This window comes from Cynocephalus volans, chromosome 12 (genome assembly GCF_027409185.1).
Source record: "Cynocephalus volans isolate mCynVol1 chromosome 12, mCynVol1.pri, whole genome shotgun sequence".
In the NCBI taxonomy this organism is placed as follows: Eukaryota; Metazoa; Chordata; class Mammalia; order Dermoptera; family Cynocephalidae; genus Cynocephalus; species Cynocephalus volans.
In genome coordinates, this window is record NC_084471.1 from 64,243,809 (window position 1) to 64,258,328 (window position 14,520).

Below are 14,520 nucleotides of genomic sequence, written 5' to 3' on the forward strand. Positions count from 1 at the left end.
ATTTTAAAATTTATGTTTCCTAATTTTTTTCTTGCTTTGGACAGAAATGAAATACACTTTTTATATATTAATCTTATATCCAACTACTTTGTTTGACTCAATTCTAATAATTTGTCTGTGTATAATATTAGGGTTACTAATAGATAATCATATATTTTCACATAATGACAAGTAATTTATTTGAAATATTTATAGTTTTTCTTTCTCTTAATTAAACATAATTGATCATATATATTTGTATAATACAGATTTGAATATTAATACATGTGTACAAAATGTGGTGATCAAATCAGGATAATTAGTACATACGTGTTTATAAATCATAATTGATCTTTGTTACTCAAATAATTTCTCACTAATTCCTCTCCTGCTCTCCCTTTCCCACCTCTAATAATGACAGTTCTATTTTTTTGAAAGTTCAATGCATTATTGTGACCCTTCCTTCCTTCCTTCCTTCCTTCCTTCTTTCCTTCCTTCCTTTCTTTTCCCACTTATGAATGAGTACATGTGGTATTTCTCTTTCTGTGCCTGGCTTATTTCACTTAACACAATTTTCTGTAAGTTCATCTGTGTTGCTGCAAATGGCAGAATTTCATTCCCTTATACGTCAGAGTACTATTCCATTGAGTATGTATACCACATTTTTCTTGTCCAGTCATCTGTCAATGGACATTTATGTTGGTTCCAACTCTTGGCTATTGTAAATACAGCTGTAATAAACATGAGAGCACAGTTATCCTTTTGATATGATGATTTCCTTTCCTTTGGTTATATACCCAGTGGTGGGATTGCTGGATTATTTGGCAGTTCTATCTGTAGCTGTTTGAGAAACCTCCATACTGTTTTCCATAATGGCTTCACTAATTTACAGTCCCACCAACAGTGTGAGAGTTCCCCTTTCTCCACATTCTTGTCAGTATTTGTTATTCTCACTCTTTTTGATAATAGCCAGAAATCAACCCACATACTTACAGCCAACTGATCTTTGACAAAGGCAACAGGAACATACATTGGGAAAAAGTTTCTTCAATAAATGATGCTGGGAAAACTAGACATCCATATGTAGAAGAATGAAACTAGATCCGTACCTCTTGCCATGTTCAAAAATCAACTCAAAGTGGATTAAGACCTGAAACTATAAACTCCTAAAAGAAAGCATAGGGTAAACGCTTCAGGATGTAGGACTGGGCAAAGACTTTACGAATAAGACCCCACAGGCAAGAAAATAAAAAATAAACAAATGGGACTAATATCCATAATATACAAAGAACTCAAAGCACTCAACAGTAAGAAAAAAAGTAACCCAGTTAAAAAATGGGCAAAGGAACTGAATAGACATTTCTCAAAGGAAGATATACAAATGGCCAACAGACTCATAAAAAAATGCTCAACATCACTCAGCATCAAAGAAATAAAAATCAAAACTACATTGAGATATCATCTTGCCCCAGTTAGAAATATTTATAGTTTTATGTATTTATTTTTATATTCTGTGTTGGCCTGGATCTCTGAAACACTGTTAAACAGAAGCAGTAATTAAGCATTCTTAATTTGTCTCTGACTTTGCTTCTACTGTTTTACTGTTAAGTATAATCAATTTGTTGTCAGTTTTTGATTAATTACTTTTATAAGATTTAATGAGTTTCCTTTCATTTCTATTTTCCTATGATTAAAAAAAAGACTGAATTTTAGACCATTTAAAAATCATTTTTCAATTTTAATTTGTCAATATGGTGAATGACATTTATACATTTTCAAAATTTAAATGTTGTAGTATTTTTTTAATGCCTACATTACTTCCCTGATTAATCTCAATGTAATTTTAGCAATTTAATAAATAAATAAATTAATTAATTGAACCAGATTTTGGCTTTTTTGATATTCCTTATTGTGTTTTAAGTTCCATTTTAATTTTGGTCTCTATTTTAAGAAAATGTTTTATTTTCTTTTAAACAAAGCTTTATTTATACATATTGATGGGGTACAGAGTTGACTGTCAGTATTTGCATATGGGATGTGATGATCAAATCCATATTATTAGCATGTTCATCATTACAAATCATAATTACTTTTTGTCTCCCTTACCCAATGACTTATTAACCCCATCCCCGCCTTCCCACCTCTAGTAACTATAGGTCTGTTCTCTCTTTCTGAAAGTTCAACATTTTATTATGGTCTTTCTTTCTTTGTTTTTAGCTCCCACTTATGAGTGAGGACATGTGGTATTTCTCTTTCTGTGCCTGGCTTATTTCACTTAGCATAATTTTCTCGAAGCTCATCCATATTGCTGCGAATTGGCTTCTATCTTTATTCCTTCCTTGCTTCAAGTTTCTTTTTGTTTATTTTGCCATTCTTTATATAACCTCTTGAGATGGATACAGATAACTAATTTTTATCCTTTCTTTTTTTGTAGTATGAACTTTTAAGACAAGAAATTTCCCCTCATATCTTCATATGTAACATTTGTGTTATTGCTCAGGTCTCATATTTCCTAATATTCATTATTATTTCTTCTTTGATTTATGAGGTGCTTTGAGTTTTTTTCCCAAACAAAAAATGTGTTTCTCATATTGTTTTATTCTTAATTAATAGCATTATCCAACTTGTTAATTGTGTTGATTAAATCTTCATTTTACATACTCATATGTTTTTCTTGTTCTATTAGTTATGAGAAAAGGCATGAAAAATCTTTCATTCCATTGTTGGATCTGGCTATTTCACCTTGTAGTTTTATACACACACACACACACACACACACACACACACACACACACACACACACACACACACACACACACACACACACAGACATTGGTACAAGAAATATTTGGTCTTGTCTCCTGTTCCTGACACAGAGCTCCTAAAACCCTTGGAATTTCCTGAGTGATAGGAGTGTCTTTTTTATTATTTTTAATTGACACATAATAATTGTACATATTTATGGGAAATAATGTGATACTTGGATACATATATACAATGTGTAATGATCAAATCAGGGTAATTAGCACATCTGTAATTTCAAAGATTAGTCATTTCCTTGTGTTGGGAATATTCAGAATCCTTTTTTTTAGCTATTGAAATTATACAGAAATTATTGTCAATTATAGTCACCCTACCATGCTATAAAACACTAGAGCTTATTCCTTCTATTTAGCTGTAATTTTGTATTTGTTGCCCAACCTCTCTCTATGCCCAAGTCCCAGCCCCCATCACCCTTTCCAGCCTCTACTAACCACTATTCCACTCTCTACTTCTATAAGGTCAACTTTTTTAGCTTCCACATATGAGTGAGAACATGCAGCATTTGTCTTTTCATGCCTGGCTTATTTCATTTAACATAATGCTCTTCAGGCTCATCTTTGTTGCCTTGAATGATGGGATTTTATTCTTTTTTATGGCCAAGTAGTATTCTATTGTGTAAATATACCACATTTTCTTCATCCATTCATCTGTTGACAAGCACCTAGGTTGATTCTGTATCTTGGCTACTGTGAACAGTGTTGCAATAAACTCTGGAGTAAAGATATCTCTTCAACACACTGATTTCATTTCTTTTAGATATATGCCCAGTAGTGGGATTGCTGGATCATGTGGTAGTTCTATTTTTAGTTTTTTGAGGAAACTGCATAATGTTTTTCATAATGGCTGTACTAATTTACATTCCCCCTCACCAATGTATAAGAGTACCTTTTTCTCAGCAAACTCATCAACATTTGTTATTTATTTTCTTTTTTATATTAGCCATTCTAACTGGGATGAGGTGATTATTCTTACATACTTAAAATCCAGGATATAATATCAACATACAAAAATCAGTAGCACTTCTATACACCATCAACAAACTAGTTGAAAAAGAAATTAAGAAAATAATCCCATTCAAATTAGCTACAAAAATAACCTAGAAATAAATTTAACCAAGGAGGTGAAAGATCTCTACAATGAAAACTATGCAACACTGACAATGTTATAATCATTTTCCTCAAGATTGCTTTGGCTATTTGGGCTCTTTTGTGGTTCATTTGAATTTCAGGATTGTTTTTCTATTTCTGTGAAAAATGTTATGTGTAGTTTAATAGAGACTGTATTGATTCCATAGATTGCTTTTTGAGTAGTTTTGTTGTTTTGAAAATGTTGATTCTTCCAATACATAAACATGGGATGTCTTTCCATTATTTTGAGTCCTCTTTAATTTGTTTTGTCAGTGTTACATAGTTTTCATTGTAGACATCTTTCACCTCCTTGGTTAAATTTACTTCTAGGTTATTTTTGAGCTAATTTGAATGGGATTGTTTTCTTAATTTCATTTTCAACTGGTTTGTTGATGGTGTATAGAAGTGCTACTGATTTTTGTATGTTGATATTATATCCTGGAACATTACTGAATTTATTTATCAGGTCTAAGAGTTTTTTGGTGGAGTCTTTAGGTTTCTCTCTATATAAAATCATGTTATATACAAAAAGGGACAGTTTGGTCTTCTCCTTTCTAATTTGGATGACCTTTATTTCATTTGCTTGCCTAATTTCTCTGGCTAACTTTCAGTACTATATTGAATAAGAATGGTGAAAGTGGGTATCCTTGTCTTGTTCCTGTTCTTAGGAAAAAAGCTTCAGCTTTTCACCATTCAGTGTAGTATTGGCTGTGGGTTTGTCATACATGATCTATATTGTGCTGAGATATGTCCCTTCCCTACCTAATTTGTTGAGAGTTTTAAGTGTAAAGCAATGTTAAATTTTATCAAATGCTTTTTTTGCATCTATTGAGAATATCATATAATTTTTGCCCGAAGGAGTGTCTTTTGTTATTCATAGTGAGCCCCTGTCAATCACAACTAAGTTTATGCTAATGAGGTGCACAGGGTGGGAACTCCATATAGCCTTAGAATAGGGCTGGTCACCAGAAAGATCAAGTGATTACAAGGTTTGACATTTCAGCCCCATTCACTGATCTCCAGCGAGGGTAAGGGAAGCTGGAAATTAAGCTCTGTTATAATGGCTATTATCAGAACAAAACATGCTACGTGCTGGTGAGTATGTGGAGAAAAGGGAACACTTGCACACTCTTTTAAAGAATATAAATTAGTACAGCCATTATGAAAAACAGTATGGAGGCTCCTCAAAAAATTAAAAATAGAACTACTTTATGATCTGTAAAAACTGTTGAGCAAGGAGATTCAGGGAACTTCCAGGTTGGTGAACAAGTGGAGGTGCTGGGAGGGTGGTGCACCTTCTGAGGATGGAAGCTCCACGCCCTTTCCCCCATACCTTGCTCTGTGCATCTCTTCCATTTGGCTGTTCCTGAGTTGTTCCTTTATGATCAACTGGTAATAGTAAGTAAAGTGCTTATATATTAATATTAACAATATTTGGAAGAACAAATACCAAAATAATGTTTATGTCTGGATGTTAGAGTTTCTATTTTTTTTCCATTTTTCTTATTTTTGAATTTTCCTATAGTAAATATGTATTATGTTTGTAATTCTATGTATGAAGAATGTCTTCTTTTTTGTTATATTGTATAAATAATGTATGAACAAATAATAAATGGGTTTCTGATTTGTCATTGGAATCTTGTTTTTCTACACTTTTGATTTTGTTGCTATTATTAGATCTTTTTTTCTCCAAGTACATTATCCCCATTAGTACTTGGGTTAGGACTTTTTTTGCAAGGTACATTTCATTTTAAGTACATTGGGGACTTTTGAATCAAGGACCCCAAGGACTTTTTTATTCACTTGTTTTCTTCATACCTGTTGCAGATGGAGAAAATAAAATCTTAAGTGTAAAACCTGTTTGTCCAGAGAAAATCAGAACATCCACTTTTGCAGAGCCAGAGTCTTCTTTACTCCTCCTTGTTCTTTGGATTTTTATCTTCCTTTCAATTACCCAGAGTGCAAAGAAATATTTCCTATTTTAAATTAGAATGGAATTTCTTATACATTCATAAACAATGTGTATATTTATGCTGCATATATGTTCCTAAGAGTAAGGGGCTAAAAATGCACTTAGGTGATCTTACTAGTATGTTTTTGTTCAGCTGTGAGTCTCACTCAGGTCATTTGATGTATTTGATGTACAGCCTCCAGGTGAAACAATGAAGAATGTCAAAGGTAAATATTGGGATGTTTTCAAGTCAGGCACTTTTTTGTTATAATTTATAGAGAAGACATTTGTGATTATGTTTCATTCTAGTAAAGCAAATGAATAGTTTCAATATTTATTCATTTTTGATATTTTATTAAGAGAATTAGTAACTTCTGAGATTCTTTAAAGAGATTCTTTATCAGATTTAAAATGTGGGCAGGATGCATTTTATGCATTATTAAGTTGGTGTATTCACAGGTTCAATGATTTAATTAATACACAGAAATTTTTTTTCTAATTTTTTTCTCTTTCCCCATTTCTCCTTCAGTCTTACTGTCACTTTATCTCATTTCTTTATCAAGTATCCATCTGTCTACCTAGATCCCACTATCTCACTTATCACTGGTTAACATTTAGAGTTTTTTTTTTAATCCCCCTTACTTTCAGTACCAGTACTACTACTTGTAAACTATTTGCATCATAATCTCAGACAAATGTCCCTTTTTCTATCATGATGTCTGTAACCTGGCAACGTACTGTGGGCACTCTGTACTTGATGGGAACTGATACCGCCCATCTCACGAAGGCAAAAAAGAACTTCATTTTCTCAGTCCCAGGGAACATACACTTCATAGATATTTGTAGGATATTTTAAAAAAGAGTGGAAGCCATATAGGAAACAAACTAATGAGAAGTATCACCCCATAATAGTATTTTTATTTTATTTTACTTTTTAATACAGGGGAAAATGAGAGAATATGTTTATGCTGATGTATTTGGTCAAGAAAATTAGAAGAAATTGTTAATGGTGAGAAAGAGGGACAGAGAGATGCTTCTTGTAGAGCTAAGTGCCTTCTTGAGATAATCAGAGATTGGCTTCAGAAAATAAGAAAAATAACATCAAATATATGTATAATGCTTATTATGAACTAACGGCTATCATAAGGATGCTACATGGTTTATCTCATTTAAACGTCACATAACCCTATGATTTCGTGCTCCTGTTTACCCCCTTTTACAAATTAGGAAACTGGGCACACACAGAGATTAAATGATTTCCCCAAGGTTGTTCAGCTAGTAGATGACCATGTTATGATTTGATTCTGGACAAACTACTCCAAGGTCCTCACTTAACCCCTGTGCATTACTGAAACATGTAGTACACTTCTGGGTAATAAAAGAGGAAAGACAAAGTATGTCTTGATATCCCTCAGCTATTTATAATTTTTACCCAGTTTTTCAAATTAGGTTAAATTAATCATGCATCTAAGCCCTATCTGCCAAGGGCAGAGATGGAAAACAAGGGAATAACAGAGAAATTTAGAGAAAGTTAGGAGCAAGAGCCATTGAATGACTGTTTTCTGGGAGAAATCTAACTTGACCTTTAAATAATGCCTAGTTCACTAGAGGAGGGATCTGGAGAGTCTAGGTAAGATATATTCACTATTTTCCATATATTGCATTTTATCAGGTACCACCACCTAAAGTAAAGGAATTTTAGGATTTAGCTATTGAATAAAAAGTTTTAGGAGAATAAAGATACTATGACCTGAGAAAATACAGCTCAAAAGTGGTCAACTCCTGACCCAGTTGGGAAAATCTCAACCAAAGAGTAGACTTAAAATGAACTGAAAATATTACTGTGAATTGGCAGATCCTTGAATATTTTAAACAATTTCTGTAGTAGAATTTCTAAGAGAAACTTTACATAAGCTTGGCTTCTCTGTGGTACATTTTAGTGGAGTTGAGGACATACGTCATCAAAACCAGATTATCAAAGAAATGCATGTGACTGGGTTTGCTTGGTACTTATAGACATTGTCTGATTCTGTTGTATTTTGACATTATTCCTCAGGTCCAATTTCTGTGACTTTTATGGAAGATTGGGCAATTGTATAAAGTCAGTGATGAAAAACCATACAGCAGTAACAACATTTATTATACTGGGATTGACAAATGACCCACAACTAAAGATTTTGGTTTTTATCTTTCTGTTTATCACATATACATTAAGTGTAATTGGGAATCTGACCATAATTTCTCTCATCTTGGTGGATTCTCATTTAAAAACAGCTATGTATTTTTTTCTTCAAAATTTCTCCTTCTTAGAAATCTCACTCACAACTACCTGTGTACCCCTATACCTATATATTATATCGACTGGGGATAAAACCATCACCATTAAAGCCTGCTTCAGCCAAATATTTTTTACTGTCCTCTTTGGAGCTACAGAATTTTTTCTCTTGGCTGTGATGTCCTATGACCGCTATGTGGCCATATGCAAACCCCTGCATTACATGACCATCATGAACAGCAGAGTCTGCAGGAATCTTGTCCTCTGTTGTTGGGTCTCTGGATTATTGATTATCCTCCCCCCACTCGGATTGAGCCTCCATCTGGAATTTTGTGACTCCGTTATTGACCATTTTTACTGTGATGCTTCCCCAATACTAAAGAATTCCTGTTCAGATACATGGTTCATAGAGCAGCTAGTTATATTCTGTGCTGTGTTGACTTTCATAATGACTCTTGTTTGTGTAGTTTTGTCCTACTTATACATTATTAAGATGATTCTAAGATTACCCTCTGCCCAGCAAAGAAAAAAAGCCTTTTCCACCTGTTCTTCCCATATGATTGTGGTTTCCATCACCTATGGCAGCTGCATCTTTATATATATCAAACCTTCAGCAAAGGACGAAGTGAGCATTAATAAGGGAGTTTTTCTGCTCACTATATCTGTTGCCCCTTTGTTGAACCCCTTTATTTATACTCTGAGAAATAAACAAGTAAAGCAGTCTTTTCATGACACCCTCAAAAGACTTGCATTTCTTTCAAGAAAATATTAGATTACCTTAATGGGAATTCAAATTAAAAGAAAAAATAAGTCATCAGCATATGGATGGAAATTAAAGCCGTGGGAACTGTGCAGTCTCATAATGTTGTGGTCCAATAGGGAGAATTGAGAAGAAAGTCTAAGAAAAAACTGTGAGGGACCAAGTATTATGCAGATGAATATTTCTACTCTTCTGAAACTTCTCTGACTTCTCGATTTATAATTCAATCAATTCTTTTTAGTCTACTCAAATATGCACCAGTCATTAGTCTCCTGTGTTGAAAATTCTCTCTGTATCACTGCTTTTCCTCCTTCAATACAACCTGTTTCAAAGTGCTTTCTTTTTTCAAGCTCATAAGAACATCAATTTTTAGGAACTATAAAGCTACCTTCATCTTCAACTTAGCCTTGTCAGAGATGCCCTTACAATAAATGATACATGGATTTGCACAAAATTATAATATAATATTCTTCGCCCATTCTGATCTGAATTTATTAAAACATATGGCAAAAAATCATTAAGATAAACAAAAATGTAACTAGATAGTCTTCAGGGATAATTGATAGACTTCCTCTTCTAACTGTTCCAAAAACAACTAGGAAAGTCAGATAAAACACAAGAATCATTGACTAAAAGTGCAAAATTGTAGCTGAAACAACAAGGACCAGAGGGGCCAAGATTGTGAAAAGGGTAGAAAGAACTATGGAATAGTGAACTGATTGTATGTAGCTGCTCTTGCCATTGAGGGTATTTTCAGATTTATGACCGTGGTAGATTAAAGATACTGGTAAACTTTTTGTTACTTCCCTGACCAAAAGATGTAAGTTCTTTCCTTTCCCCTTTAATCTTGGCTGGCCCTATGAGTTGACTTAGACCTTTAGAATGCGGTAGAAGTGAAGTTGTATGACTTCAGAAATTAGGTCATTGTAGTCTTGCAGCTTCCACCTTCTTTTTGAGAACACGTACTCAGGGAATCCACATGCCATGTGAGAAGTTTGAATAACATGAGACTGTCACACAATGAGGAAGGCCAACCCAGTAGCACTGAGAGGCTGGGGAGGGAGGGAGAGAGGAAGAGAGAGAGAGAGAGGGCAAGAAAGGATGTCTGGTCATCTCCCATACCATCCAGCTATCTTAGCAGACGTGTGTAAAGTAGCTGTCTTGGACAAACAGCTCAATTGAGCCTTCACATGATTCCAAATCCAGTCACCATTGATCACAACTAAATAAATGACCCAACTGAGAACCGCCTAACTGACCCCTGCCTAATCCCAGCACCATGAGTGATAAAAATTGTTTCAAGCCACTAAAATTTGGGATGATATGCCGCAGAGAAATAGATAACTAAAAAAAAAGGGTGCAGATAAAACACTTGGCCTGAGCAGTGAGCAGCCAGCGAACCAGCAGAACTCTGGGTGGTCTTGCAGGCTGGAGAAAACATACTGGACACTTGAGGGTCTGAATGAAAAATCTTCAAGCAGTAGAATTTTGTTTTTTTCCCTTTCTGTATATACATTTCAAAAAATGTTAAGTAAAAACTTTTGAAACCAAAAACTTAGATATAAAAGTAATGGTCCTGAGAATCAACTGAGCTTCAATGAATATATACTGCATTTTCAAAGACTATGAGAAAAGTGATAGGAGCCTAGAAGAAATACCTGCAATGAAGAGACTCCAAATTGATTAAGAAAGCTACTGTTTTCAGTCACACTGTTATGTGCCTGCTATTTTATATATTATGGTTAATCCTCAAAACAACATTTTACAAGGTAATTTAAAAATTCTGTAGCTTAAGTAGTTTTATAAGTGATGAATCTGTGATCAAATCCACTTTTATCTGGGTTTAATTCCATTACCTGATATTGCTTTAGAGAAGCACATTTTATTAATAAAGTAATTTGAAGGCTAATTCAAGAAAACCTAAATTCCCTGAGATAAGCAAAATTTAAACCATGACAATACCAAAAAATTTTAGAACAATTTTCCATATTTAAATGTCCAAGACTAATTATTTAAGATAATAAATCACTGTTTTAGCATAAGAAATTTTAAATGGCCTTTCCAAATCTCACACTCTACCAATGACATTCTTCACAAAAATAGAAAAAAGAATCCTAAAATTCATATGGAACAACAAAAGACCTTGAATAGCCAAAGCAATCCTGAGCAACACCCCCCTAAACTCAAAAAATAACCCCCCCAAAATCAAGACAAAACTAGAGGCATTGCACCACCTAACTTCAAACAATACTACAAAGCTATAGTAACAAAACAGCATGGTAAAAACGGCATAAAAAAAGACACATGGATCAATGGCGCAACAACAGAACCCAATCAACCCATGTACTGACAGCCAACTCATCTTCAGCATAGCCACCAAGAACACATACTGGGAAAGGAAAGCCTCTTCAATTAATGGTGCAGGGAAGGCTGGATATCCACGTGTAGGAAAATGAAACTAAACCCATATCTCTCACCATATTCCAAAATCAACTCAAAATGGATTAAAGACTTAAATATAAGACCTGAAATTATAAAATGCCCAGAAGAAAACATAAGGGAAACACTTTAGAAGGTAGGACCAGGCAAAGACTTTATGAGTAAGACCCCAAAAGCACAAGCAACAAAGGAAAAAATAAACAAATTGTATTATATAAAACTAAAAAGGTTCTGCACATCAAAGGAAACAATCAATAGAGTGAAAACAACCTACTGAATGGGAGAAAATATTTGCAAACTATACATCCAACAAGGGGTTAATATCCAGAATATACAAGGAACTCAAACAACTCTGTAGTAAAAAAAGAAATAATCCAATTTAAATATGGGCAAAGGAGCTGAATAGATATTTTTCAACGGAAGACATACAAATGGCCAACAAGTACATGAAAAAATGCTCAACATCACTAATCATCAGGGAAATGCAAATTAAAACTACTTTGAGATATCATTTCACCCTAGTTAGATTGCCTATTATAAAAAGGACAGAGTATAACAATGCTGGTGAGAATGCAGAGAAAGGGGAACCACTGTTGATGGGATTGTAATTTAGTACAGCCATTATGGAAAACAGTATGGAGGTTTCTCAGGCACCTACAGATAAAATTCCCATGTGATCCAGAAATCCCACTACTGGATATACACCCAAAGGAATGGAAAGCATCATGTCGAAGGGATACCTACACTCTCATGTTCATTGCACCTCTATTTACAATAGCCAAGATATAGAACCAACCTAAATGTTCATCGATGGATGATTGGATAAGGAAAATGTGGTATATATACGCAATGGAATTCTACTCAGCCATAAAAATGAATAAAATTCTCCCATTTGCAGCAACATGGATGAGCTTGGAAAAAATTTTAAGTGAAATAAGCCAGGGACAATAAGAGAAATACTATGTCCTCACTCATGAATAGGAGCAAAGAAAGAAAGACCACAATAAAACGTTGAACTTTCAGAAGAAGAGAACAGACCTATAGTTACTAGCAATGGGAAAGAGGGAAGGGGAAGGCAGATAGTGAGTAATTGAGTAAGGAACACAAAAAGTAATTGCAATTTGTAATGATGAACATGCTAATAATATTGATTGATCATCACATACTGTATACAAATACTGATAATCAATTCTGCAGCCCATAAATATGTATAATCAAGAATAAATAAAAATAATAAAAATGAAAGGAGGAAAGAAAAAAGTAAAGGAAGGAACAACCACCATAATGCATTGAACTTTCAGTAGAAGAGAATAGATCTATGGTCACTAGAGGTGGGCAAGGGGGATTAGGGTTAGGAAGAAATTGGGTAATGGATACAAAGAATGATTATGATTTGTAATGATGAACATGCTAATAATACTGATTTGATCATCATGTTATACACAAGTAATGATAGTCAACTCTGTACCTAATAAATATACATAATTGATCATGTTTCAAGTGTAAAGAAAAAAATACACACTCTCTTTATATCCTACTAAATGCAATGGCTAAACAATTTTTAGATTCTATCTTCACTCCATCAGACTCTCTGTATAAAGTTGCAATTCTTTGTCCTGATTAGCTGAGTTTTCTTGCTCCCTCAGCAACTGGGGGAAAATGAGGAAAGAGGAGATATTTGGGCTTTACTGCTAGAATCTACTGGGCTTTCCCTTAAAGTGTAGGTTTTTGTGTGAACAATGTCCCATGATTAAACTTAATCACAAATCCTTTACCCAAGAGATGTCTCCCAGAAAAATTCCCAAATTGGATATTGATCTTGGACAGCACACTCGTTTTACCTCTCAGAAACAGTGTTCTATATTTCTATATGGATAGGTCAGTTGTGGAGCAATTTAGATTAATATCCTCACAATGAAAGGGAAATGACTGAAACTTTTATAGATATGTTGGGTATAGGGGACAAAGTTGCATCCTACCCAGTCTCATGGAGGAAGAGGTATCTGGTGAAAGTTTGGCAGACTGTTCTAAGTAATGCGGAGAAAAGCCATGGAAGCATGTGTAGAGGGACCAAAAGAAAGAGCTCATGAGCTCCATTGCTCTCCTGACTCTGAGAGGTGTCTGGAAAAGGAGGCAGCACTGACCCTGGGGTGAAAAGCCAAAGGAAGGAAAGCCTTGCTGTCTGTCTGGCCATCGCTTTACTCCTTGGGAACATTTCCCCACCCCCTGAACTCCCTAAACTCCCAGATGGAGATACCGTGATTTCCTGGCAGCTGTTATAAGGCATAATTGTTATAACACCTTGGTGTGCATTATAGAAAGAGTGCCCGAATTCTACAGATAGGATTTAGGCAATACTCAACAACAAGAAAAAAGTTAAAGTGACCTTATGGGTGATGCCTTTGGGCTGGTTCAGTGTATTCTTACTACAGATTCCACTGCTAAATGTATAGTTAAATTTTGTTGCATTCTATGCTAGTTCTATGAATGTTCATAAAATGGCAGATGTGTCAGAAGCTCATAAAGTGTCAGATTCTCCTGTTCAGGGCACTGCCCAGATGGAGAGGTGCTAAGGTGACAAACTCCTCCACCATTTACTACCAGTGGGTGGGTCAAGATATATTGTGAGTGCCTCTTCTGTTGTCCTCTATATTCATCTGTAGATTGTCCTCTGTATTCCCTCTATAGATGATGCCTGTTTGCTTGGCAACTCACAATTCTCAGTGTGTCTGTGTCATTCCTTCTCCTGTGATGGTGGTTGAAACATCCCCCCAAAATGAAGATGGCTTCTTGCAAAGGAAAGTTTCTTGAGATTATTTGGGCAGATTAACAACACTAAATCCCTTCAGCAGTCAAGAAAACTGCTAACTTTTACAAAGGAGAGTACTCAGTGTTTCTGATGCAGAAGTCACTACTGCATGCCAGACTTGTAACTCCTGTCCAAAGTTGGCCTGTTTGCCTGGAGGTGAAGGAGAGAGAGATCACATCATACAGGATACTGGTCCTGCCCACTTACGGCAGACTGATTATGCTGGACTCCTCTAGGGACTACTGATAATGCCTTACACTTTTTTTTAGGTTACAGTGTTGCTATTCCAGGATAATCAGTCAACAGTGGCTGCACACTGTGGTCCTTGAAACTAGCTGTCATTTTATCAGCATTTTG

At 34.8% G+C, this 14,520-nt stretch overlaps 1 protein-coding gene across 1 annotated transcript; it reads left to right on the plus strand.

The window, feature by feature from the left end:
- Positions 1-7,988: 7,988 nt before the first annotated feature.
- On the plus strand, positions 7,989-8,927 carry LOC134361093 (olfactory receptor 6C2-like). Its single transcript, XM_063076027.1, has one exon. The coding sequence runs from the start codon at positions 7,989-7,991 to the stop codon at positions 8,925-8,927; it is 939 nt and encodes a 312-aa protein (XP_062932097.1).
- The last annotated feature ends 5,593 nt before the right edge of the window (positions 8,928-14,520 follow it).